We start from the raw sequence: 26298 nt of genomic DNA, 5'->3' as shown, positions 1-26298 counted from the left end.
CCTACTAGAGAATGGACTTGAGGATATGGGGAGGGGGAAGGGTAAGCTGTGACAAAGTGAAAGAGCGGCATGGACATATATACACTACGAAACGTAAGGTAGATAGCTAGTGGGAAGCAGCCGCATAGCACAGGGAGATCAGCTTGGTGCCTTGTGACCACCTGGAGGGGTGGGATAGGGAGGGTGGGAGGCAGACGCAAATGGGAGGGGATATGGAAACATATGTATATGTATAACTGATTAAATTTGTTATAAAGCAAAAAAAAAAAAAAAAAAAAAAAAAAAAAAAATAAAGGGCATACAGCCCTAGCTGTCTTCAAAAAAAATAAATAAATAAATAAAACACAGGATGACCAGCAATTCCACATCTGGGCCAATACCCAAAAGAATTAAAAGCATGGACTCAAAACAGATATTTGAACACCCATGTTCACAGCAGCATTATCCACAATAGTCGAAAGGTGGAAACAAACCAACTGTCAATTAACAGATGAATGGATAAACAAAATGTGGGACATACATACAATGAAATATTATTCAGCCTTAAAAAGGAAAGACATTCTACATACTACATACTACAACATAGATGAAATCTGAAGACATTATGTTAAGTGAAATAAGCCAGTCACAAAAGGATAAATATTTTATGATTCTACTTATATGAGGTTCATAGAGTAGTCAAACTCATAGAGGCAGAAAGTAGAATGGTACTTAGCAGGGGCTAGGGTAGGAAGGAATAGGGAGTTATTGTTTAATGAATACAGAGTTTCAATATGGGAAAATGAAAAAGTTCCGAAGATTGGGCTTCCCTGGTGGCGCAGTGGTTGAGAGTCCGCCTGCCGATGCAGGGGGTGCGGGTTCGTGCCCCGGTCCGGGAGGATCCCACATGCCGCGGAGCGGCTGGGCCCGTGAGCCATGGCCGCTGGGCCTGCGCGTCCGGAGCCTGTGCTCCGCAGCGGGAGAGGCCACAGCAGTGAGAGGCCTGCGTAACGCAAAAAAAAAAAAAAAAAAAAAAAAAAGTTCCGAAGATGGACAGTGGTGACGGCTGCAAAAAATTTGAAAGTACTTAACGCCACTGAATGGTACACTTAAAAATGGTTAAAATGGTAACTTTTGTTGTGTGTCACAATAAAAAATTAAGCATAATAAATAAGCGAAACTAATACATATTTCCAATAATAAGAAATATAAATGGCTAATAATTCTATTAAAAGATTTTCAACCTCAGCAGTGACTAGGTAAATGAAACAGGATATCACAACCTAGGGGCTTCCCTGGTGGTGCAGTGGTTGAGAGTCTGCCTGCCAATGCAGGGGACACAGGTTCGAGCCCTGGTCTGGGAGGATCCCACATGCCGCGGAGCAACTGGGCCCATGAGCCACAACACTGAGCCTGCACGTCTGGAGCCTGTGATCCGCAACAAGAGAGGCCGCAACAGTGAGAGGCCCACGCATCGCGATGAAGAGTAGCCCCCGCTCGCTGCAACTAGAGAAAGCCCTCGCACAGAAACAAAGACCCAACACAGCCAAAAATAAATAAATAAATAAATTTTTTAAAAAAGAATCCACTCACTTAAAAAAAAAAAGATATCACAACCTATTAAATCTGCAAAAAATATAAAACACTGATAAGATCCAGTGTTGGCAAGAGTTTGGGATATGCCACACAGGTGGTGGTACAAACTCTTAAAACATTTCCATAGGACAAAAAGGCAAAATATATCAATATTTAAAATTCACAAAATTTGGGCTTCCCTGGTGGCGCAGTGGTTGAGAGTCCACCTGCCGATGCAGGGGACACGGGTTCGTGCCCTGGTCCGGGAAGATCCCACATGCCGCGGAGCGACTGGGCCCGTGAGCCATGGCCACTGAGCCTGCACGTCCAGAGCCTGTGCTCCGCAACGGGAGAGGCCACAACAGTGAGAGCCCCGCGAACCGCAAAAAAAAAAAAAAAAAAAAATCACAAAATTTGAACTGATTATCTCTCTCTATATCTATGCTACAAAAACTTTCATACAAATGCACAAAGATATATGTAAAATGAACTTCATTATAATAGTTTAATTGTGAAAAACTAGAAACAACTTTAAGCTCCTTCAACAGAGAAATGGGTAAATAATTACAGTACCTCCCTATACTAGGAAAAATTTAAGTCATTAAAAAAATAAGGTAAATCTGAACTTAATGATATAAAGGCTGTATGAAATGCTGAGAAAAAAGAAATATAAATCACAACAATACATACAGTAAAATCCATATAAAAAATTCCCCAATGCACAAAAATACATATACATATATCTCACATATTCATAAAAAGTATATGATGGACATAACACACATTTCCCATGGTTTTGTGCTTGGTTATCCAAAATTAAGAAAGCAAGAGATGTTTTAGCCCACATTTTTATATATGTGGAAAAGGGAAGGATGTGGAGGAGAGAGTGGGAAAAGTGAAGGGGGAATGTGATGTAAGATAACGAGTTTCATCAATAAATCTTTGTATTTCCTACAACTTCTAGTTTAGCGATTTAAATTTATTCGGACCTCAAATGCATCAACATAAAAAATAAAAATCCCACTACGGCAATACTTAATAATAGAGTTGTTCTATCTAACAAATTACATATGTATACTAAATACTAAGTTTAAATATAAATGAGCCTTAGCATCACGTCCTCCAACTGAGAAAGATAGGACAATCTACCACTCGCTTTTGTCTCTTTTAAGATGCCTTTTTCTTTCTTGCTTGCTACAATTTTAAAATCCTTACATGTATTACTTTAGAAAGAAATATATTCAGAGCCTCAGCAAACAGTATAAAGAATATATGCATAAAATAATGGATCAACAAAAATGGTGGTGATAAACAATGAAAAAACCATTTCTTAGACATACTTAAATCCCTAGCATCTACAAAAGTAACTGAGAGGGGCTTCCCTGGTGGCGCAGTGGTTGAGAGTCCGCCTGCCGATGCAGGGGACACAGGTTCGTGCCCCAGTCCACGAACCGTAAAAAAAAAAAAAAAAAAAAAAAGTAACTGAGAAAATGGAAGTGTTCAATAAACAACTGCTTGTTTTCAATGTTTTCCCCCAATGATCCTTCAATACTGCATTCTGTATCTTTAATTTATAATCTACTATAACCAAGCAGGACCCTCTGGGCCCTTCCTGGAACAGGACTCCCACCCATGTCCTCTGCCTACCTTCTGTCTGTAGAAAAACTTTAGTCAAACAATAAATTTAATCAGAGAGTAAGAAAATGCAGAAAGGAAAACAGTCAAGCAAGACAAAATAGTAACAGTTTAGCCATAAACAAAGTCAAGGACCTTTAATTTCTCAAGCGAGGAAGAATTAAATATTCTGAGCCACGTCCTTTGAGCTGTTTTGAAGATACTGAAGCCCCTACCAGGTGGGAGAAGTTAACTGTCTATGGCCCACAAGCATGTAGGGCCCAGACCAGTTGGAAGCAGAAGGTTGATGATGCTGACTTCCAATTACCTCACTACCAACCAATCAGAAGAATGTCCACAAGCTGATCACACACCCCACAAACCACCCCCTCCTTCACCCTGTCTTTATAAACCTTTCCTTGAAAGCCTTTGGATCTTTTAAGCACTGGCTGCCCTGGAATCCTTGCTTGGCTCACTGCAATAAATGCTGCACTTTCCTTCACCACAACCCAGTGCCAGTAGACTGGCTTGCCTGCACACAGGCAAATGGACCCAAGTCTGGTTCAGTAACAATGCTAGGTTAATTTTGGTAAGATCTAGCAATTTTATACAATATAGCTCCATTTCTTCCCCTCTTCCTTTGTGCAATATTGCCATATATATTATGGATACGTGTTACAAACCCAATAATACAGTGCTATAATTACTGCTTAAGCAAACTTATGTTTTAAAAAAATAGGAGAATATATCTTTTGTATTTATTAGGGAATTTCCAATGTTCTTCATTTCTTCCTGTGGATCCGAGTTACTGTTTTCTTTAATACTGCCAGTAAGGCGGGTGAGCCTACAATGAATTCTCTCAGGCTTTGTTTGTATGACAATGTTGTTATTTCACCTTTTTTTTCTATTTTTTTAAAATAAATTTATTTATTTTTGGCTGTGTTGGGTCCTCGTTGCACGCTGCATGCGGGCTCTAATTGTGGCGAGCGGAGGCCACTCTTCACTGAGGTGCGTGGGCTTCTCATTGCGATGGCTTCTCTTGTTGCGGAGCACAGGCTCCAGGAACGCGGGCTTCAGTAGTTCTGGCACACAGGCTCAGTAGTTGTGGCTCACGGGCTCTAGAGCACAGGCTCAGCAGTTGTGGCGCACGGGCTTAGCTACTCCGGGCGTGTGGGATCCTCCCGGACCAGGGATCACACCCGTGTCCCCTGCATTGGCAGGTGGATTCTCAACCACTGCACCACCAGGGAAGCCCCCTCACCTTTATTTTTGAAAGTTAGTTTTGGTGGCTATAGAATTCCTGGTTGATAGTTTTTTTCTGTTTCAGCACTCTGAATATGTCACTGTACTGCCCTCTGACTCCCATTGCTTTTAATGAGAAGGCAGCGAGCAGTATTGTCCTCTTGTACATGATGAGTCATTTTTCCCTTGCTGTTTTTGATTCTCTCCATCAAACCTGGGAAGTTTTCAGCCATTATTTCTGAAATAATATTTTCTGCCCTTTTCTTTCTCTTCATCTGGGATTCCCATTACAGTATGCTTTGGAACAATGATACTGACCCGTGCATCTCTAAAGTTCTGTTCATCTTTCTCTAATTTTTTTATGCTTTGGATTGGATAATTTCTATTAATCTTTCAAATCCACCAACTCTTTATTCTGCTATCTCAGGTCTGCTTTTGAGCATATCTGGTCAAAGTTTATTTCAGCTATCCTTTTCAACTCTAGGAATTTCCATTTGGTTCTCTATTATAATTTCTATTTGTTGAGGCTTGCTATTTGACTCACTGTTAGTCTATTTTTAATTCTTTCGATACAGTTCCTTTAATTTTTTGAACACACTTGTAACTGCTTTGAAGTTATTGCTGAATCCAACCTCTGGACCCAATAAAGAGTCCATTTCTACCGACTGTTTTTTCTCTACTTACATGTGTCACACTTCCCTGTGTGACCTTGCAAATCTATTAATTTGTGGTTGAAAATTACATTTAGATAACATATTGTAGTAAAATCAGGTCCTGTTTAACTTTCTGCTCATTGTTTCTTTTCTGTTTGTTTGTATTTAGTAAATTGCAGACTACAACTGTGCAATCTGTATTCCCCAAAGTACTCTGTTACTTATGTCTCTATTCAGTAACTTTATTCTTATTTTTTAGCCTGGCTCCCTAGGGGCTACCCCTTGTCTGTATAGCTTAGTGGTAAATCAGTAATTTGGGCACAGATTGTGCTCAAATAGCTGAGCCCATGAAGCTTTCCTTCTGCTGACTGATCTGTGTGTCCGGGTTGGGGAATGCATACAAAGTTGCATCAAGTTAGGGCTCTCTTGGGTCTCCCATGCACACATGTAGTTTCCTTATCATACAGGGATGTGTACAGAGTGTATCCAGCTCTACTATGGCTTTCATACAGGATCTCCCTGTTACATTTCTGAATAATCCACCACTGGCTTTGGACTAGGTGTGGAACCGTGACCTAGCAAAGGTACAGGGTTTCCCCATCCATTCTCAATTAAGTCTGCTACTTTTAGTAGGCAAAGCCATAGGCTTTTGCCCTTCACCCAGAATCAAATCTGCCCATCTGGCAATAGAGCTTCTGGTTTTCACGGCCAACCTAGACTGGAAAGCTACAGTTCTCATCAACACAGACTGGGGAGAAGAGGGGGAGATGACAGAAACAGCAACGGGCAAAAGGGCCAGAGGTTCCCTCTACTCTTACCTAAGCTCTAGCAGTTATTCAAGAATAAATGCTCCTGAATTTATTTGCCTCTAGTGCCTTGAAATGGTTGTTTTGATTTTTTTCCAGTTTCATACTTTTTTTTTCACACTTTTTTTTCCAAACAGGAATTGACAATTCTTCATGTCACAGTTACCAGAAGTCCTCTAAACGTTTGCTTCTGAAAGAATAAGAACATTTTACAGGTCCTTAGGGCTAAATACCATTCTTTCAAAACTAGCAGGTTCTTTTACACGTATCTCTTTCTAGGACTAGAAAAAAATACATTAAAATCACAAATATGAATCTTTTTTTAAAAAGCTATCATAATTATTCAACTACACAGCTGACAAGATTTCTTATGGACTGTTGCTTACGCTGTTGCTGTTTCTTTGTGGTGGCCAATGAAGTGTGATTGAAGATGAAAGTCCAAAGACCAGGCTAGACAAAGGGAAAATCAGAGACGAAATCTGTCCTCAGTTAAGCCCAGCTGTACTTTCAGTATATTTTTCTAATCCCAGTGAAGTCTCCTCAGGCATATAACATTTATGCTCTCACTTTTTGTATTATTTTCATAATGCTATAACAAATTACCACCAACTGGGCAGCTAAGAACAACACAAATTTATTATCTTTCAGTTCTGTAAGTTAGAAGTCTGATGCAAGTCTCACCAGGCTAAATCAAGGTGTCAGCAAGACTATATTCCTTCTGGAGACTCTAAGGGAGAATCCATTCCTTGCCTTTCCCAGTTTCTAGGGGCTACCCTCATTCCTTGGCTCATGACCTTCTTCCATCTTCAAATCCAGGAACAGCAGGCCAAGTTATTCTCACATCACAACACTATGACACTGACTATCTTCTGCCTCTTTTTTCTACTTTTAAGAACACTTGTGATTATACTCAGCCCACCCAGATAACCCAGGAAAAATCTCTGTATCTTAAAATCAGCTGATTAGCAACCCTAATTCCATCTGCTCTCTTGATTCCTTCTTGCCACATAACCTATACTCACATGTTCTAGGATGTGGACATCTTTAGGAGGTACAGAGGTTCATTATCCTGGCCACCACACCCTCTGCTCAAAAAATATCTCATAAATTTACCTTTGGACATAAATGTCTGCTAAGGCTAATGTCTGTGCCATTTCTAGGGCTAAGTTTCTTTTAATAAATAACAAATGAAGAAGGGAATAAATCTCTAACAATGATTTCAGGATCAGCCATTAGAAGGTATTTAAAGGATAGGTTATATAAGGAGGCAGAGAGAATCAGCCAACAGATCACATCATTAAGATCAGTTACCTTGCCTAGACTATAAAACTTGATCATGAAACTAAACAAGCCTTTGTGTCCCCGTTTTTTGAAGTAAGAGGCTTTTGCTTTAGTCTCCCAGACCTCCCCTGAATCTCAAAAGGCTGGCTCAAGAGTTAATTACTAGGAAATGTAAGCATGTAGAAACAAAGCAAAGATTTTGGGCCAGGAAACTGGTAACAATTTAGACTATAAATCAGCCACATAGCAGAGTCACTGAACTCCCAGTTCCCTGAAAGATATAAAGGTCTGACACACATTCCTAACTTGTTTTTACAGAAACCAGACCCCCCACCAGGTGAAAACTGCCAACCCCAGGCATGAAGACCCCAAACTGGTTGGAGCCAGAAGACTGATGATGTGCAAAACTTCACGTTGATGCCAACCAGTCCAAGAACTGAGCACAAGCTGATCATGGACCATGCAGTGCCTTTCAAAACCCTTCCCTGAAAGCCATCGCAGAGTTGGGTCTTTTGAGCATGAGCTGCCCGTTCTCCTTGCTTGGTACATTGCAATAAATGCTGCACTTTACTTCACCACAACGCGGTTTTAGTAGATTGGCTGTGCTGGGCAGACCCAAGTCCAGGTTCAGCAGCAATCATGCCCACATATCTTTTTGAGACCAGTTTTATAAAATACCCTTTAAAAAGTTAAACAGGCTTAAAGCTAATCTGGCAGGTGCTTGATATAAAAACTGAAACTAGGAGATATCAAAATAGGTGTAGATTGATAAACTTAAACCATCAAAATTCAGCATCTGACATAAATGTTCTATTTTCTAAAGATTAATAGAATCTTTAATAGATTAATAGAATTTTGACTAATCATATGTTAAGTTTTTCTCATTCTGACAGGGTCAATCTTTACTAACTGTATTATTATGGTATAAATATTTTGCATAATACCTCATATTTTCAGTGTCTGCTTTATTAACTTTAGTTCAATTAAAAAAATGAAATATTTATAAGTGAAAACTTCTGTGTATCTTATTCTTCAGTTGCTAAGAACCATGGTGATTAATTTGTATCCTTGAAAATTTTAAGAATTTTTATTTTTAACAATTATAATTTTAAAATTCTGTAAAAAAAACATAAGTATGAGAACATTATGAAATCTTCTTAAGATTCCCAGTTCACATTAGGCTCCAAATACACAGACACTACCTCATCTTTTGCCTCCACACTCAGCGGCCATACTCCAGGCTTATCAAACTACTCGCAGGTTTCAAGTTCATTTAGGCATCATCACGTCTACTGATGCTCTTCTTCTGCCTTGAATATCTTTTCATCTAACTTCACCTGGCTTATTCTCACTTGCCTTGCAGGATTCAGGTGAGGCATCACCTCTTCTGGAAACATTTTCCTGACTTGATCTGTCTAGAAAGGCAGTATCTCCTATGAGTTTGCATCAAGCCCTGTGCTGCCCTCCATGAGAGCACTTACCAACAGTATTGCCATTTGTTCCCTTGTCTCTATCCCTCTTCTAATCCCAAAGCTCACCGAGGGAGGGACCACATTTTATCTTTCATATCCCAGTACCTGGCTCATAGTAAATGTTTAAAAAGGATGTTTGCTGAATAAAAGAAAACACACATACTTTTAATATGTCTAATTTCAAATAGTTCTTGAAAGTTTGGTTGTTGGTCTTCTAACCTTTAAGAAAAATCAAATTTAAAAAATGGAAGTGATTGGGGCTTCCCTGGTGGCGCAGTGGTTGAGAGTCCGCCTGCCGATGCAGGGGACATGGGTTCGTGTCCCAGTCCGGGAGGATCCCACATGCCGCGGAGCGGCTGGGCCCGTGAGCCATGGCCACTGAGCCTGTGCATCTGGAGCCTGTGCTCCGCAGCGGGAGAGGCCACAACAGTGAGAGGCCTGTGTACCGCAAAAAAAAAAAAAAAAAAAAAAAAATGGAAGTGATACAGCAGATTGACATGACACAGGTCCCCCCTTCCCCCCAAACACACCAAAATACCTGATAAGACATGTTTTTGAAATACACAGCTGAACTTGAAAGAATAAAAAGGAGATTCCTGAGTCACAGAAACAAAGAGGGAACTGAATGGCAGAAGTAAGCATGCAAAGGTGACTCTGAAGAAAACCAGGGGATTATCAACTCTGGATATAGGCCCTCACTACTAGGGACTAGGGATGGGGATTTTACAGGATAAGCCTTTCAGATGCTAAAAGCCTATTAGTATGGCTCACAAAGCTGTCTGCAAAACTGAAGGTGCTTTGATAGACTAGACAGACTGAGAGTGATGGAAGAAAAGTCTGTTTATGTCTGAGAATACCACGTATTTAGCTTAGCTAAATTCACACAGATAATGTGAATTATATCACTCTGAGACTGATAAGGTATAACCAGCCCAGGGGAAGTGGTCTTTGGCATGTATCCAGGCTAGGTTATGTCCAAAATGCCCGAGCCTCATAATAAATATAAATAAGGCTAGGTCTGGAAACTATGCTTCCAAAAATATAATATGACTCAGATATTAGCATCCCTTGCTTATGAGGGACTGAGAGTAAGAAGCTGCATATTTTTTCTGATGATGTTACCAATCTCTCTACAAAGTACCCTAAACACATCAGTTTCCTTCTGTATCCTTTATATTTAATCAAGCATTGTCTGTGCATGTACTTTCCATCAATCCAAATCAGTACACAGGTTGTAACGTTTTGAATGGCCCCTCAGGGATATGGGTATACATGAGGCAAGGAACTGGAACTACGACTTCTGCTCAAAGCCTGGATCTTAGAAGACTGCCACCTTAATAAAACAACTCCAGGCCCAGATGGTTTCAATGGCAAATTCTACCAAATATTAAAAAAGATAACATCAATTTTACACAGTCTCTTCCAGAAAACAGAAGTGAACAAAATACTTCCCAATTTATGTTATGAGGCCAGCATTTCTCTGACATCAAAACCAAAATATAGGAAAACTACAGACCAATATTTCTCATTAACACAGACACTAAAGTCCTCAACCAAATATCCACATATCAAATTCAGCAATACATATAAGCACAAATACAAATTACACCACGAAGAAGCAGAAGTAGAGTTCATCTTGCGATACAAAGCTAAATAGCTATCTACCAAAATCAACCAATGTAATCACCATATTAAAAATCTACAGAAGAAACAAATGGGGACTTCCCTGGTGGCACAGTGGTTAAGAATCTGCCTGCCAATGCAGCGGACACGGGTTCGAGCCCTGGTCCGGGAAGATCCCACATGCCGCAGAGCAACTAAGCCCATGCACCACAACTACTGAGCCTGCGCTCTAGAGCCCACGAGCCACAACTACTAAAGCACGTGCGCCTAGAGCCCATGCTCCGCAACAAGAGAAGCCACCACAATGAGAAGCCCATGCATCGCAACGCAGAGTAGCCCCCACTCACCACAACTAGAGAAAGCCCGCGTGCAGCAACAAAGACCAAACACAGCCAAAAAATAAGAAAGAAGAAACAAATCATCATTATCAATTCAAGGAGAAAATGCATTTGACAAAATTCAACATCCATTCATATAAAAGCTCTCAGCGAACTAGGAATAGAACATTCTCAAACTAATAAAGAGCATCTATGAAAAAACTACACCTAACATCATATTTAATAGTAAAAGACTAAATGCTTTCCCTCTGAGATTAGGAGCAAGACAAAGACGTCCACTCTCATCATTCCTATTCAGTATTTTACTGGAGCCTTAGCCAGTTTAAAAGGCAAGGAAGGGCTTCCCTGGTGGCACAGTGGTTGAGAGTCTGCCTGCCGATGCAGGGGGGCACGGGCTCATGCCCCAGTCCGGGAGGATCCCACATGCTGTGCAGCGGCTGCGCCCTTGAGCCATGGCTGCTGAGCCTGAGCATCTGGAGCCTGTGCTCTGCAACGGGAGAGGCCACAACAGTGAGAGGCCCGCGTACCGCAAAGAAAAAAAAAAAAAAGAATGGGTAAAAAGATACAAAACCAAATGGAAGGAGATTCTACAAAATACCTGACTAGTACCCCTCAAAAGCTCAAAGTGATGAAAAATGAGGAAAGACAGAAATTTTCACAGAACAGAGACTAAAGAAACTAAGGAGATATAACTACATGCAATGCAGTATCCCAGATTAGATCTTGGAACAGAAAATGGATGTTAGTGGAAAAACCAGTTAAATAAAGTCTAACTAATAATAATGTACCACTGTTGGTTTCTCAGTTTTGACACACATACCATGGTAACATAAACTGTTAACAGTAGGGAAAACTTGGTGAAGGGTATCCCAGGACAGTCTGTAGTATCTTTATAACTTTTCATAAATCTAAAATAAGCCAAAAATTTTTTTAAGTTTGTATATTTTTATCAAATAGAAGAAAGGCTTTGTGACCTCGTGCAAGTGTTCTCAGACATGGCACTAAAGCATGATCCATAAAGTAAAAATCTAATAAACTGCACTTCATCAAATTTAAAAATTTTATTCTGGAAAAGACACTAGTAAGAGAATGAAAAGGTAAACTACTGTCCAGAGAAAATATTTGTATTCAGAATATATAAAGAACTCTCAAAACACAGCAGTAAGAAAACCACCCAATTAAAAAGTGGACAAAAGACCTGAACAGACACTTCACCATAGACTATATACGATGGCAAATAAACACATGAAAGATATTCAAAATTCAAAATAAAACTAGGATGAGATATCACAACATACCTATTAGAATGGCTAGAACTAAAAAAACTGACACCAAGTACTACTGCGGATATAGAGCAACTGAAACTCTCATACATTGTTGGTGGGAATGCAAAATGGTACAGTCACTCTGGAACTCAGTTTGGCTGTTTCTTATAAAGTTAAATATACACTCACCATATGACTTAATCCCACGCTAGATATCTACCCAAGTAAACTGAAAATATATTTTCATATAAAAGATCTATACAAAAATATTTACAGGGGCTTCCCTGGTGGCGCAGTGGTTGAGAGTCCGCCTGCTAATGCAAGGGACACGGGTTCGAGCCCTGGTCTGGGAGGATCCCACGTGCCGCGGAGCAACTGGGCCCGTGAGCCACGACTGCTGAGCCTGCGCGTCTGGAGCCTGTGCTCCGCAATAAGAGGCCGCGATAGTGAGAGGCCCGCGCACTGCGATGAAGAGTGGCCCCCGCTTGCCACAACTAGAGAAAGCCCTCACACAGAAATGAAGACGCAACACAGCAAAAATAAATAAATTAATTAATAAAAAACTCCTACCCCCAACATCTTCTTTAAAAAAAAAAAAAAAAAAAATTTACAGCAGCTCTATTCATAAATGTCCAATCTTAGAAACAATCCTACTACCCCTCAACAGGTGAATGATTAAACTGTGGTATATCCTTAAAACAGAATACTACTCAGCAATAAAAAGGAAAAAATTATCGATAAAAAATTACTTCAAAGGATCTCAAAAGCATTATGCTGAGTGAAAGAAGCCAGTCTCACATGGTTACTCTTTGAGTCCATCTCTATGACACTCCTGAAAGGACAAAACTATAGTGACTGAAAACATATCAGTGACTGCCAGCATTATAACAGAGAAGACGAGTTTGGGGGAGGTTACAGAACTGTTCTACATTCTGACTGCGGTAGCAACGTAAAAACAACCTATACGTGGAGGTGATGTGAGAAGATGGTGGAAGAGTAAGACGCGGAGATTACCTTCCTCCCCACAGATACATCAGAACTACATCTACACGTGGAACAACTCCTACAGAACACTCACTGAATGCTGGCACAAGACCTCAGACCTCCCAAAAGGCAAGAAACTCCCCACGTACCTGGGTAGGGCAAAAGAAAAAACAGAGACAAAAGAATAGGGATGCGACCTGCACCAGTGGGAGGGACCTGTGAAAGAGGAAAGGTTTCCACAGACTAGGAAGCCCCTTCACGGGTGGAGACTGTGGGTGGCGGAGTGGGGAGCTCCGGAGCAACAGAGGAGAGCGCAGCAACAGGGGTGCAGAGGGCAAAGCAGAGAGATTCCCGCACAGAGGATCGGTGACGACCAGCACTCACCAGCCCGAGAGGCTTGTCTGCCCGCCCAGAGTTGAGGCTCGGGCTTCGGTCGGATCCCAGGGAGAGGACTGGGGTTGGCGGCGTGAACACAGCCTGAAGGGGGCTAGTGCGCCACGGCTAGTTGGGAGGGAGTCCAGGAAAAAGTCTGGACCTGCTGAAGAGGCAAGAGACTTTTTCTTCCCTCTTTGTTTCCTGGTGCGCAAGGAGAGGAGATTAAAAGTGCTGCTTAAAGGAGCCCCACAGACGGGTGCGAGCCGCGGCTATCAGCATGGACCCCAGAGACAGGCATGAGATGCTAACGCTGCTGCTGCGGCCACCAAGAAACCTGTGTGCAAGCACAGGTCACTGTCCACACCTCCCCTCCCGGGAGCCTGTGCAGCCTGCCACTGCCAGGGTCCCGTGATCCAGGGACAACTTCCCCGGGAGAACGCACAGCGTGCCTCAGGCTGGTGCAACTTCATGCTGGCCACTGCCGCCGCAAGCTCACCCCACATGGGTACCCCTCCCTCCCCTCCGGCCTGAGTGAGCCAGAGTCCACGAATTAGCTGCTCCTTTAACCCCTTTTATTCTGAGCTGTGTGGATGAAAGGCTCTTGGTGCTGCAGCCAGGAGTCAGTGCTGTGCCTCTGAGGTGGGAGAGCCAACTTCAGGACACTGGTCCACAAGAGACCTCCCAGCTCCACGTAATATCAAATGGCGAACATCTCCCAGAGTTCTCCATCTCAACACCAAGACCCAGCTTCACTCAATGACCAGCAAGCTACAGAGCTGGACACCCTATGCCAAATAACTAAAGAAAGGAACACAGCACCATCCATTAGCAGAGAGGCTGCCTAAAATCATAATAAGGCCACAAACACCCCAAAACACACCACCAAACGTGGACCTGCCCACCAGAAAGACAAGATCCAGCCTCATCCACCAGAACAAAGGCACTAGTCCCCTCCACCAGGAAGCCTACACAACCCACTGAACCAACCTTACCCACTGGGGACAGACACCAAAAACAACGGGAACTACGAACCTGCAGCCTGCGAAAAGGAGACCCCAAACACAGTAAGATAAGCAAAATGAGAAGACAGAAAAACACACAGCAGATGAAGGAGCAAGGTAAAAACCCACCAGACCTAACAAATGAAGAGGAAATAGGCAGTCTACCTGAAAAAGAATTCAGAATAATAATAGTAAAGATGATCCAAAATCTTGGAAATAGAGAAAATACAAGAAACATTTAACAAGGACCTAGAAGAACTAAAGAGGAAACAAGCAATGATGAACAACACAATAAATGAAATTAAAAACACTCTAGAAGGGATCAATAGCAGAATAACTGATGCAGAAGAACGGATAAGTGACCCGGAAGATAAAATAGTGGAAATAACTACTGCAGAGCAGAATAAAGAAAAAAGAATGAAAAGAACTGAGGACAGTCTCAGAGAACTTGGGACAATATTAAACGCACCAACGTTCGAATTATAGGGGTTCCAGAAGAAGAAGAGAAAAAGTAAGGGACAGAGAAAATATTTGAAGAGATTATAGTTGAAAAACTTCCCTAATATGGGAAAGGAAATCGTTAATCAAGTCCAGGAAGCACAGAGTCCATTACAGCATAAATCCAAGGAGAAACATGCCAAGAAACATATTAAACAAACTATCAAAAATTACATACAAAGAAAACATATTAAAAGCAGCAAGGGAAAAACAACAAATAACACACAAGGGAATCCCCATAAAGTTAACAGCTAGCTGATCTTTCAGGAGAAACTCTGCAAGCCAGAAGGGAGTGGCAGGACATATTTAAAGTGATGAAGGAGAAAAACCTACAACCAAGGTTACTCTACCCAGGAAGGATCTCATTCAGATTTGATGGAGAAATTAAAACCTTTACAGACAAGCAAAAGCTGAGAGAGTTCAGCACCACCAAACCAGCTTTACAACAAATGCTAAAGGAACTTCTCTAGGCAAGAAACACAAGAGAAGGAAAAGACCTACAATAACAAACCCAAAACATTAAGAAAATGGGAATAGGAACATACATATGGATAATTACCTTAAATGTAAATGAATTAAATGCTCCCACCAAAAGACACAGACTGGCTGAATGGATACAAAAACAAGACCCATATATATGCTGTCTACAAGAGACCCACTTCAGACCTAGGGACACATACAGACTGAAGGTGAGGGGATAGAAAAAGATATTCCATGCAAATGGAAATCAAAAGAAAGCTAGAGTAGCAATTCTCATATCAGACAAAACAGACTGTAAAATAAGGCTATTACAAGAGACAAAGAAGGACACTACATAGTGATCAAGGGATCGATCCAAGAAGAAGATATAACAGTTGCAAATATTTATGCACCCAACATACGAGCACCTCGATACATAAGGCAAATACTAACAGCCATAAAAGGGGAAATCGACAGTAACACAATCATAGTAGGGGACTTTAACACCCCACTATCACTAAGGACAGATCATCCAAAATGAAAATAAATAAGGAAACACAAGCTTTAAATGATACATTAAACAAGATGGACTTAATTGATATTTGTAGGACATTCCATCCAAAAACAACAGAATACACATTTTTCTCAAGTGCTCATGGAACATTCTCCAGGGTAGATCATATCTTGGGTCATAAATCAAGCCTTGGTAAATTTAAGAAAATTGAAATCGTATCAAGTATCTTTTCCGACCACAACACTGAGACCACATATCAATTACAGGAAAAGACCTGTAAAAAATACAAACACATGGATGCTAAACAATACACTACTTAATAACCAAGAGATCACTGAAGAAATAAAAGAGGAAATCAAAAAATACCTAGAAGCAAATGCCAATGAAAACACGATGACCCAACACCTACGGGATGCAGCAAAAGCAGTTCTAAGAGGGAAGTTTATAGCAATACAATCCTACCTTAAGGAACAGGAAACATCTCAAATAAACAACCTAACCTTGCACCTAAAGCAATTAGACAAAGAAGAACAAAAACATCCCAAAGTTAGCAGAAGGAAAGAAATCATAAAAATCAGATCAGAAATAAATGAAAAAGAAATGAAGGAAACAATAGCAAAGATCAATAAAACTAAAAGCTGGTTCTCTGAGAAGATAAACAAAATTGATAAACCATTAGCCAGACTCATCAAGAAAAACAGGGAGAAGACTCAAATCAATAGAATTACAAATGAAAAAGGAGAAGTAACAACTGACACTGCAGAAATACAAAGGATCATGAGACATTACTACAAGAACTCTATGCTAATAAAATGGAGGACCTGGAAGAAATGGACAAATTCTTAGAAATGCACATCCTGCCAAGACTGAACCAGGAGGAATAGAAAATATGAACAGACCAATCACAAGCACTGAAATTGAAACTGTGATTAAAAATCTTCCAACAAAAGCCCAGGACCAGATGGCTTCACAGGCGAATTCTATCAGTTAGAGAAGAGCTAACACCTATCCTTCTCAAACTCTTCCAACACTCCCAAACTCATCCTATGAGGCCACCATCACCCTGATATCAAAACCAGACAAAGATGTCACAAAGAAAGAAAACTACAGGCCAATATCACTGATGAACATCGATGCAAAAATCCTCAACAAAATACTAGCAAACAGAATCCAACAGCACATTAAAAGGATCATACACCATGATCAAATGGGGTTTATTGCAGGAATGCAAGGATTCTTCAATATACGCAAATCAATCAACGTGATACACCATATTAACAAACTGAAGGAGAAAAACCATGTGATCCTCTCAAATGATGCAGAAAAAGCTTTCAACAAAATTCAACACCCATTTATGATAAAAACCCTGCAGGAAGCAGGCACAGAGGGAACTTTCCTTAACATAATAAAGGCCACATATGACAAACCCAGAGCCAACATCGTCCTCAAATGGTAAAAAAATGAAACCATTTCCACTAAGATCAAGAACAAGACAAGGCTGCCCACTCTCACCACTGTTATTCAACACAGCTTTGGAAGTTTTAGCCACAGCAATCAGAGAAAAAAAAGAAATAAAAGGAATACAAATTGGAAAAGAAGAAGTAAAGCTGTCATTGTTTGCAGATGACATGATACTATACATAGAGAATCCTAAAGATGCTACCAGAAAACTACTAGAGCTAATCAATTAATTTAGTAAAGTAGCAGGATACAAAATTAATGCACAGAAATCTCTGGCATTCCTATATACTAATGATGAAAAATCTGAAAGTGAAATTAAGAAAACACTCCCATTTACCACTGCAACAAAAAGAATAAAATATCTAGGAATAAACCTACTTAAGGAGACAAAAGACCTGTAAGCAGAAAATTATAAGACACTGATGAAAGAAATTAAAGATGATACAAATAGATGGAGAGATATACCATGTTCTTGGATTGGAAGAATCAACATTGTGAAAATGACTGTACTACCCAAAGCAATCCCCAGATTCAATGCAATCCCTATCAAACTACCACTGGCATTTTTTACAGAACTAGAACAAAAAATTTCACAATTTATATGGAAACACAAAAGACCCCGAATAGCCAAAGCAATCTTGAGAACAAAAAATGGAGCTGGAGGAATCAGGATCCCTGACTTCAGACTATACTACAAAGCTACAGTAATCAAGACGGTATCGTACTGGCAAAAAAACAGAAATATAAATCAATGGAACAGGATAGAAAGCCCAGAGATAAACAAATGCACATATGGTCACCTTATCTTTGATAAAGGAGGCAAGAATATACAGTGGAGAAAAGACAGCCTCTTCAATAAGTGGTGCTGGGAAAACTGGACAGCTACATGTTAAAATATGAAATTAGAACACTCCCTAACACCATACACAAAAATAAACTCAAAATGGATTAAAGACCTAAATGTAAGGCCAGACACTATCAAACTCTTAGAGGAAAACATAGGCAGAACACTCTATGACATAAATCACCGCAAGATCCTTTTTGATCCGCCTCCTAGAGAAATGGAAATAAAGACAAAAATAAACAAATGGGACCTAATGAAACTTCAAAGCTTTTGCACAGCAAAGGAAACCATAAACAAGACCAAAAGACAACCCTCAGAATGGGAGAAAATATTTGCAAATGAAGCAACTGACAAAGGATTAATCTCCAAAATTTCAAGCAGCTCATGCAGCGCAATAACAAAAAAACAAACAACCCAATCCAAAAATGGGCAGAAGACCTAAATAGACATTTCTCCAAAGAAGATATACAGATTGCCAACAAACACATGAAAGAATGCTCAACATCATTAATCATTAGAGAAATGCAAATCAAAACTACAATGAGATATCATCTCACACCAGTCAGAATGGCCATCATCAAAAAATCTAGAAACAATAAATGCTGGAGAGGGTGTGGAGAAAAGGGAACACTCTTGCACTGTTGGTGGAAATGTAAATTGATACAGCCACTATGGAGAACAGTATGGAGGTTCCTTAAAAAACTACAAATAGAACTACCATACAACCCAGCAATCCCACTATTGGGCATATACCCTGAGAAAACCATAATTCAAAAAAGCCATGTACCAAAATGTTCATTGTAGCTCTATTTACAATAGCCAGGACATGGAAACAACCTAAGTGTCCATCGACAGATGAATGGATAAAGAAGTTGTGGCACATACATACAATGGAATATTACTCAGCCATAAAAAGAAACGAATTGAGTTATTTGTAGTGAGGTGGATGGACCTAGAGCCTGTCATACAGAGTAAAGTAAGTCAGAAAAAGAAAAACAAATACCATATGCTAACACATATATATGGAATCTAAGAAAAAATTAAAAGGTCATGAAGAAGCTAGGGGTAAGATGGGAATAAAGACGCAGACCTCCTAGTGAATGGATTTGAGGATATGGGGAGGGGGAAGGGTAAGCTGTGACAAAGTGAGAGAGTGGCATGGACATATATACACTACCAAACGTAAAACAGATAGCTAGTGGGAAGCAGCCGCATAGCACAGGGAGATCAGCTCGGTGGTTTGTGACCACCTAGAGGGGTGGAATATAGGGAGGGTGGGAGACGCAAGAGGGAAGAAATATGTGAACATATGTATATGTATAACTGATTCACTTTGTTATAAAGCAGAAACTAACACACCACTGTAAAGCAATTATACTCCAATCAAGATGTTAAAAAAAAAACCTATACATGTGTTAAAGTTCAGTGAACTGTTCACCAAAAAAAAAAATTAAATTTTTAAAAAGTAAATGGGAACATTAAAAAAAAAAACTACTGGGCTTCCCTGGTGGCGCAGTGGTTGGGAGTCCACCTGCCAATGCAGGGGACGTGGGTTCATGCCCCAGTCCGGGAGGATCCCACATGCTGCGGAGCAGCTGGGGCCCGTGGGCCATGGCCGCCGAGTCTGCGTGTCCGGAGCCTGTGCTCCGCAACGGTAGAGACCGCAGCAGTGAGAGGCCCACGTAACATACACACACACACACACACACACACACACACACACACACAAAAAAAAAACTACTGGGAGCTCCCGGGTGGCGCTGTGGTTAAGAATCCACCTACCAATGCAGTAGACACAGGTTCAAGATCTGGTCTAGGAAGATCCCATATGCTGCGACGCAACTAAGCCCGTGCGCCATAACTACCGAGCCTGCGCTCTAGAGCCCGCAAGCCACAACTACTGAGCCCATGTGCCTATAGCCCGTGCTCTACAACAAGAGAGGCCACCACAATTAGAAGCCTGTGCACTGCAATAAAGAGTAGCCCCCGCCTGCTGCAACTAGAGAAAGGCCGCGTGCAGCAACGAAGACGCAACGCAGCCAAAAATAAATAAAATAAATTATTTAAAAAAGAACTACTAACAAGTGACTTTTGTTAATACATAAAGAAATCACTAACAAGTGATTTATTAATTTCATACATAGAAAGGTTTCATGTATTTATTCTATGAATATTTAACTATGGACTACGTGTCAAATACACTTTTTTGAAATATATATTAAAAAGCTGAACAGAAATCATATAACAGCAGAGAGATTTTGATATATGTACTATGTGTTATTATTTTATTAAATCCTCACAATTACTCTCAAAGGTACATATTATTTATTATTCTTACTTTACCAATGCAGAAACCAAATCTGAGAAATAAAATAACTTGCCCAAAGTTGCTGAGATAATAAGTACTTGAGCTAGAAATTAAACATTAGTTTGTCTAATTCAGTGTCTGACCAAACAGTAGATGGTCAATTAATGCTGAATGAATGAATGCACGTAAATGCATGCTCTATGATACAAGCTGCCTTCTGACATATTTTGTCATGTTAAATATATGTATTCACATTTTAAAAGATAAAAGAATCTAGATGGATTAAATTAAATGGGTAATTTATTCATTAATTTCCTTTTGTAGTTAAGTTCACAGTTTTTAAAAGATCACATTAAAATAATAGGACTATGTATGAAACATTAACCAGTTTATTGCACTTGCAAATAGTTTTCTTCTTTTTAGTGCTACATAATCTACTTGATATAGTAATCACAATGGAATGAAAAAAAAAGAAACAAACACAGATACTATCATTTTCCCCTTCCTTAGAAATTCTTTAATAAAAAAAATCAAAAGACCAACTCACACCAACAGAATAATTTAAAACCAGTTTATAAATTTCCTTCAACTAGGTCTCCTTCCTTGACCATATACTCATACTTGGGCCATTTTGATGGTAGTATGTTTTAACACCAACCTCTCCAAAATAAAGAGATGCTGAGAATAACTGAAAAAAGATTAAAAGACCTTTAGAAAGATTAATAGATGTAAGAGAGTTTTGATGTTATCACATAACTGTTTGAGATGAACATTTTATGTCAATTCAATTTTCAGCAATATATATTAAGTTTCCTATGATATTTAAGCGTTCTATGCTAGTCATCAGAATTATAGTTAGGTATAACCTAGATTATGACACATACTGTTCAGAAAGGATTTAACAGCAGGACTATGACTTTTATCCTCAGAAAGGCCTACTGGTAAGGCTGGCCGGTGGCTGGTACCTGGGAACCTGGATTTGTGGAGGGGTCTCACCATTTTCCCTAACTGATAAGAGTTATTGTGCCTAAACTGTTTGTACAAACAAAGTGGTTTATGCTGAACACCTGCTTTCCTGAGTCTGAAATTTTGTTATGTAACAGTCAGAGGGTGCCTACGTGACCAGCCCCTAATTAAAAACCTGAGAGCTGAGGCTTTAACAAGCTTCTCTGGTAGAAAACGTTCCATATGTGTTGTCACAACTTGTTGCTAAAGGAACTGAATATGTCCTCTGTGACTCCATTAGGAAAGGACTCTTAAACACCTGCACTTCCTCCAAACTTTGCCTAAGGCACCTTTTCCCTTTTGCTGATTTTGCTTTGCATGCTGTCACTGTAAGAAATCCTAGCAATAAGAGCAACTACATGCTGAGCCCAGTGCGAACTCCTAGCAAATCATCAAACCTGGAGTCAGTCATGGGGCCTTCCTGACATACATACTAAAAGTTATCTGAGTAAAATGTATACTTACCATCTTACCAGGCAATGTGCTCTGGGAGGAAAGTCATTATTCATACACAGCAAATCTTGCATAGATTGTGGAATAACATCTACAGAAATATTTGATAATTAAAAAGTTAGTATGTTCATTCTAAGGCAGAATTTTATCATATGATTTAAAGAAATCATTCTATGACATGTCTTGCTAGTCCATGTAGTTTTGCGACTGCTTAACGGTTTATATCTAAGTCTAACTCTAAGCTTTGGAGGAAGACCAGTGTCTCTCTTGCTCTCTTTTCTTTAAAAAAAAAAAAAAAAAAAAGCCAGTCCATAAAAAAAATATATATTGATATATATCATTCCCATATTTATAATATTTTCCATTCTTGTAAATCATGATTCAAACAATTTCTCATTCCTTACTAGAAAACCTTGTTTTATTTGTTCTTCTTAGCCTGCCCTTGTCTTCACTTTTCTTCAAAATTATACTTAGAAGTCTGTCAACTCTATACCACCTCCCATGGCTAGCCTTTGCTCACCCCTGGCCGTCTTAAATATTCTTGTAAAACCACTACACAGCTTCTCCTTTATAACCCATATATCTGTAAGTACTTGTATTACTATCCATAATAAGATACCAACATCAATGATCATTACTTACACTCATAAATGCATAATAAATTCAAAGCATAAAGAATAATGTTTATAAAAATATTTCCTGGAACCTCCCTGGAGGCCCAGTGGTTAGGACTCCGCACTTTCACTGTGGGGGGTGCAGGTTCGATCCCTGGTCGGGAAAGATCCCACATGCCACTCTGTGCAGCCAAAAAAAAAAAAACAATTTCCTTTTGCTGTATATCTATACTTGCTGAGCAAATTTGTATTTTGTTAATTTGAAAAAAGAATAGAACACTAATGACTTGATGCTCTAATTAAAACAATAAGCAACTCCAATAAATAAAAGACCGGTGTTCAAATCTTCTGACCTCTGATAATAGTTTTAAACATGTATCTCCAAATTAACTGAGCTGATGGTTTGCTTGTAACTTCTACCATTAGTTACAGCTTCAATCACGACCAAATTAAAACTGCCCAATACATACACACATGCAGCAATAATGCCTTAACTACCTTAAATCCATTCACCTTCTCTCATCATACCACAGTCTCCTTCATCTATTCATCTCAGAAACACTGATTCTAAGCCTCCTTACTTGCAACAGCTTTTCCTTGATATATGACCTTTCTTCAAATTAACAGCACTTAAGATTTCTCTACCTTGAACAGGTTCCTTCATTAATCAGCAGAAGGTTGTACCTGGAAATCTCTGGGCTATTATCAGACTTCCCACCAGTTGCATATATTTCCCTCTTCCCCTTATTCCTAAAGTATATCTATTCATGTTCTGGTTTAATTATTTTATTTTGCTGTATAACTATCTTAAATATGTATATACATGGTCAAATTATCTGTCCTAGTTTATGAATCTAAATGCAGATGCTATCTAACTGTTTTGTTTGTGAAAATAATATATACAACAGAAAAGGTAATATAATTTTATTCCTATACAAGAAAAGGCACAAATATTTCAGGCCTACACTTAGAAATGATAATCTGTTTTGACCAGAAAAACTTTAACACACATTCTGCATATTTATTTTATGAGTAAATGAAGAAGAGTATTTGACCAACAGATTCAAAATTCATATTTTAATACCTTGCTCACTCACTGTTTTACACTGGCATATTACAAAACAAAGACTTTGGATGATGTGACCTATTAACAACTGTAAGCACTATTTACTGAGTACCTAACACAGGCCAGGTACTGAGAAAGGTAATTTTTAGGGAAAAAAAATAGGCAATACAAAATTTAATAAGATTAAAATATTAATTCAGAATTAGAAGTTACAGCATTTCAAGTCAGCAATACATTATGAGATTATTATATTAAAAAACAACTCTCTTAAAATGGATCTTTCTCTTAAAATGATTGATAATATAAAATCAAGTTGCCTTTGCAAGTTTATAAATTACGCCTAGCAAATAAAATATATGACTTTTGGGGGAAGAAACAAACTCTTAAAATTCTTTATTAAGCTGCAAATGATGTTTGCTAACTTGAATACTAATTGCAATGCTTATACAAGGGCCTGGTAACATTAGTAATCATGAGATAGGTACTTATGTACAGTATCTTATTAAATCCTCCCATTAACCCTCCGGGTAGTATTACTCCATTTTACAAATGAGATCAGTCAAATTTAGAAAGGTCAAGTAACTAGTAAGTAGAAAAACCAGAATTTTAATCCACTTGATCTACTCTGAAGTGTGGGGTACATTCAAAACATGACACTGACTAATCAATAACTTTTTTTTAATTCTTCGAAGCCCAGCTTAGTTACTTAATTCTCTATAACATCTTCTCTGATCTCTCTGGACTGAAAGTGATCTTTCCTATTCTGAACTCCAGTAAGACTTTGTGCTTTGGGATGGCACTTACCACTTTTTACCTCTTATTATTGTTACTTACTTATAGACCTTATCTCCCCTACTGGAATGTAAATTTTTTTCAGTTGGGCTTAGCAGAGTACCGAGCACATCTCAGGCACTCAATAAATATGTGCTGATTTAATTAATTTTAAAATAAACGATGCTGCAATTTTTCCTCTGCAAAGATCATACTCTATTTCAGATGTGGTGAAACGACTCTGCACACGTAAAATATCTCCAGAGGATACTACTTAATTAAGAGAACTAAATTCATAATTCAAAATTATAATCACTCTTACAAGAGTTTAAAAATATGTAGTACAAACTTACCTTCTAATACTTCATCCTTTCCTTCTTTATCAGGGGATTCTTGTACAAGATAATGATGAGTGATTGAGAACTTGAAATCAGCAAAGGAAATCTCATCTGATTTCTCTTCCCATGTGCCAGAAGTAAATATACCCTGTATTTAACAAAAAAAAAAAAAAAAAAAAGGAAAACCATCTACTTTATGGTATTCAATAGTTACCATTAGGTTTATTAACCACAGATCTTTTTTCCCTTTTTCTGCCCATTAATCTAAAAGTTCTATCCTATATTTATCCTCCCTATAATAAAAGGAAAAATATGTAAGTGAATAAACAAAGAGGAAATTATTTTATAAACTATTTATCACAGTGTTACTTTAGAAGAAAATTCCCCTAGAATATTAACTATCAAGTGACTTACAAAATTGTAATTTTCAAGTAATTTTTATAAGATGAGTCTCTATATAAAATCATGAATATACAGTAAATCCCATGCCTCTTCACACACCAAAAAAACCCCAACACCTTCTCTACCAACAGCAGAATCTGTGAGTAGCTTTTAACTGAAAATAGTTAAATTTCATAAATTTAAAAAATTATAAAAAAATACATGACAATAAAATATATTTTTATTATAAAGATCTCAAATCTAATAACATCACTACGTGGTACACAGAATTACTGGATATCAGAAATTGCTTCAGAAAAAGAAAAGCAAATTTGTAAAATCAACTGAAGTCACATGAGATCTGTAGTACTTATTTGCTTAACAGGTTCTGCAAGCTTCTTTATCAAGCTTTGGCATTCAAATATTTTCAATTAAACAGCAACTTCTTCATTGGAAAATATTTTAATTAAAAGTTCCAAACAGCCCTCTTACTTACACAACATAACCATAAAAAAGGATTTTTGCCACAGGTCCTCTAGTCTCCCATAGCTATTCTTTCCACTGGAGAGATATTACAGATAGTCATTACAGCATAGCACCACCACTACATGCAGAAATACCAACTCAGCAACTTCCAAATACAGACAGCCCAAAACTAGATAGGAAAAATGTAGGGAATGATTCTCTGCATTACTGAATTTTTTAAAAGTGTTTTGCAGACTGTACCTAAGTTTTATGTGTTCCTGGCAAGCTATTTAAATTCTGAATCTTTTTATTAGGAGAATAATCACCATGTATGATACATATCAAAAACTATGATTTTTATACATTGGGTTTCTTTAAAGTGAGGTTAACCTGTGTTAAGATATATATGGCCTGTACCAAAAGTCTCAAACTGCAGTAAGTAATAAATGATATACATAAGAGCTTGGTTTGCTAGGAAGAATGCCCACAATAAAGCAGTGAAAACTAAAACTAAGGTGGGGAGGAGAAGTCCAGAAAATGAGAGATAAGTTCCCTTTTCAAGCTTGCGGAAAAGCTGAAATTTTTTTGCCATATTTTTAATTGAAATATAGTCAATTTACAATGTTGTGCTAGTTTCTGATGCACAGCAAAGTGATTCAGTTAGACAACACATATTCTTTTTCATATTCTTTTCCATTATGTCTTATTACAGAATATTGAATATAGTTCCCTGTGCTATACAACAGGACCTTGCTGTTTATCCATTCTATATATAATAGTTTACACATCTGCTAGTCCCAAACTATCAGTCCTCCCCTCCCCCTTGGCAACCACAAGTCTGTGCTCTATATGTCTATGAGTATGTTTCTGTTTCATAGGTAAGTTCATTTGTGTCATATTTTAGATCCCACAT

The 26298-nt window shown here is 38.7% G+C and overlaps 1 protein-coding gene across 2 annotated transcripts in view; it reads right to left on the bottom strand.

Moving 5' to 3' along the window:
- The window catches only part of RAB3GAP1 (RAB3 GTPase activating protein catalytic subunit 1), a 128234-nt gene that overhangs the window by 66912 nt on the left and 35024 nt on the right, over positions 1–26298 (bottom strand). For both annotated transcript variants that reach the window (XM_082631347.1, XM_082631348.1), the window contains 2 exons: positions 24555–24687; positions 21763–21841 (listed from right to left, as the gene is read on the bottom strand). In XM_082631347.1, coding sequence (XP_082487473.1) covers positions 21763–21841; positions 24555–24687 — 212 coding nt within the window. The remainder of the gene's footprint in view (positions 1–21762; positions 21842–24554; positions 24688–26298) is intronic.

The sequence above is a fragment of the Mesoplodon mirus genome (assembly GCF_964341445.2).
Source record: "Mesoplodon mirus genome assembly, chromosome: 8".
In the NCBI taxonomy this organism is placed as follows: Eukaryota; Metazoa; Chordata; class Mammalia; order Artiodactyla; family Ziphiidae; genus Mesoplodon; species Mesoplodon mirus.
This window is presented reverse-complemented; position numbering and strand designations above follow the sequence as displayed.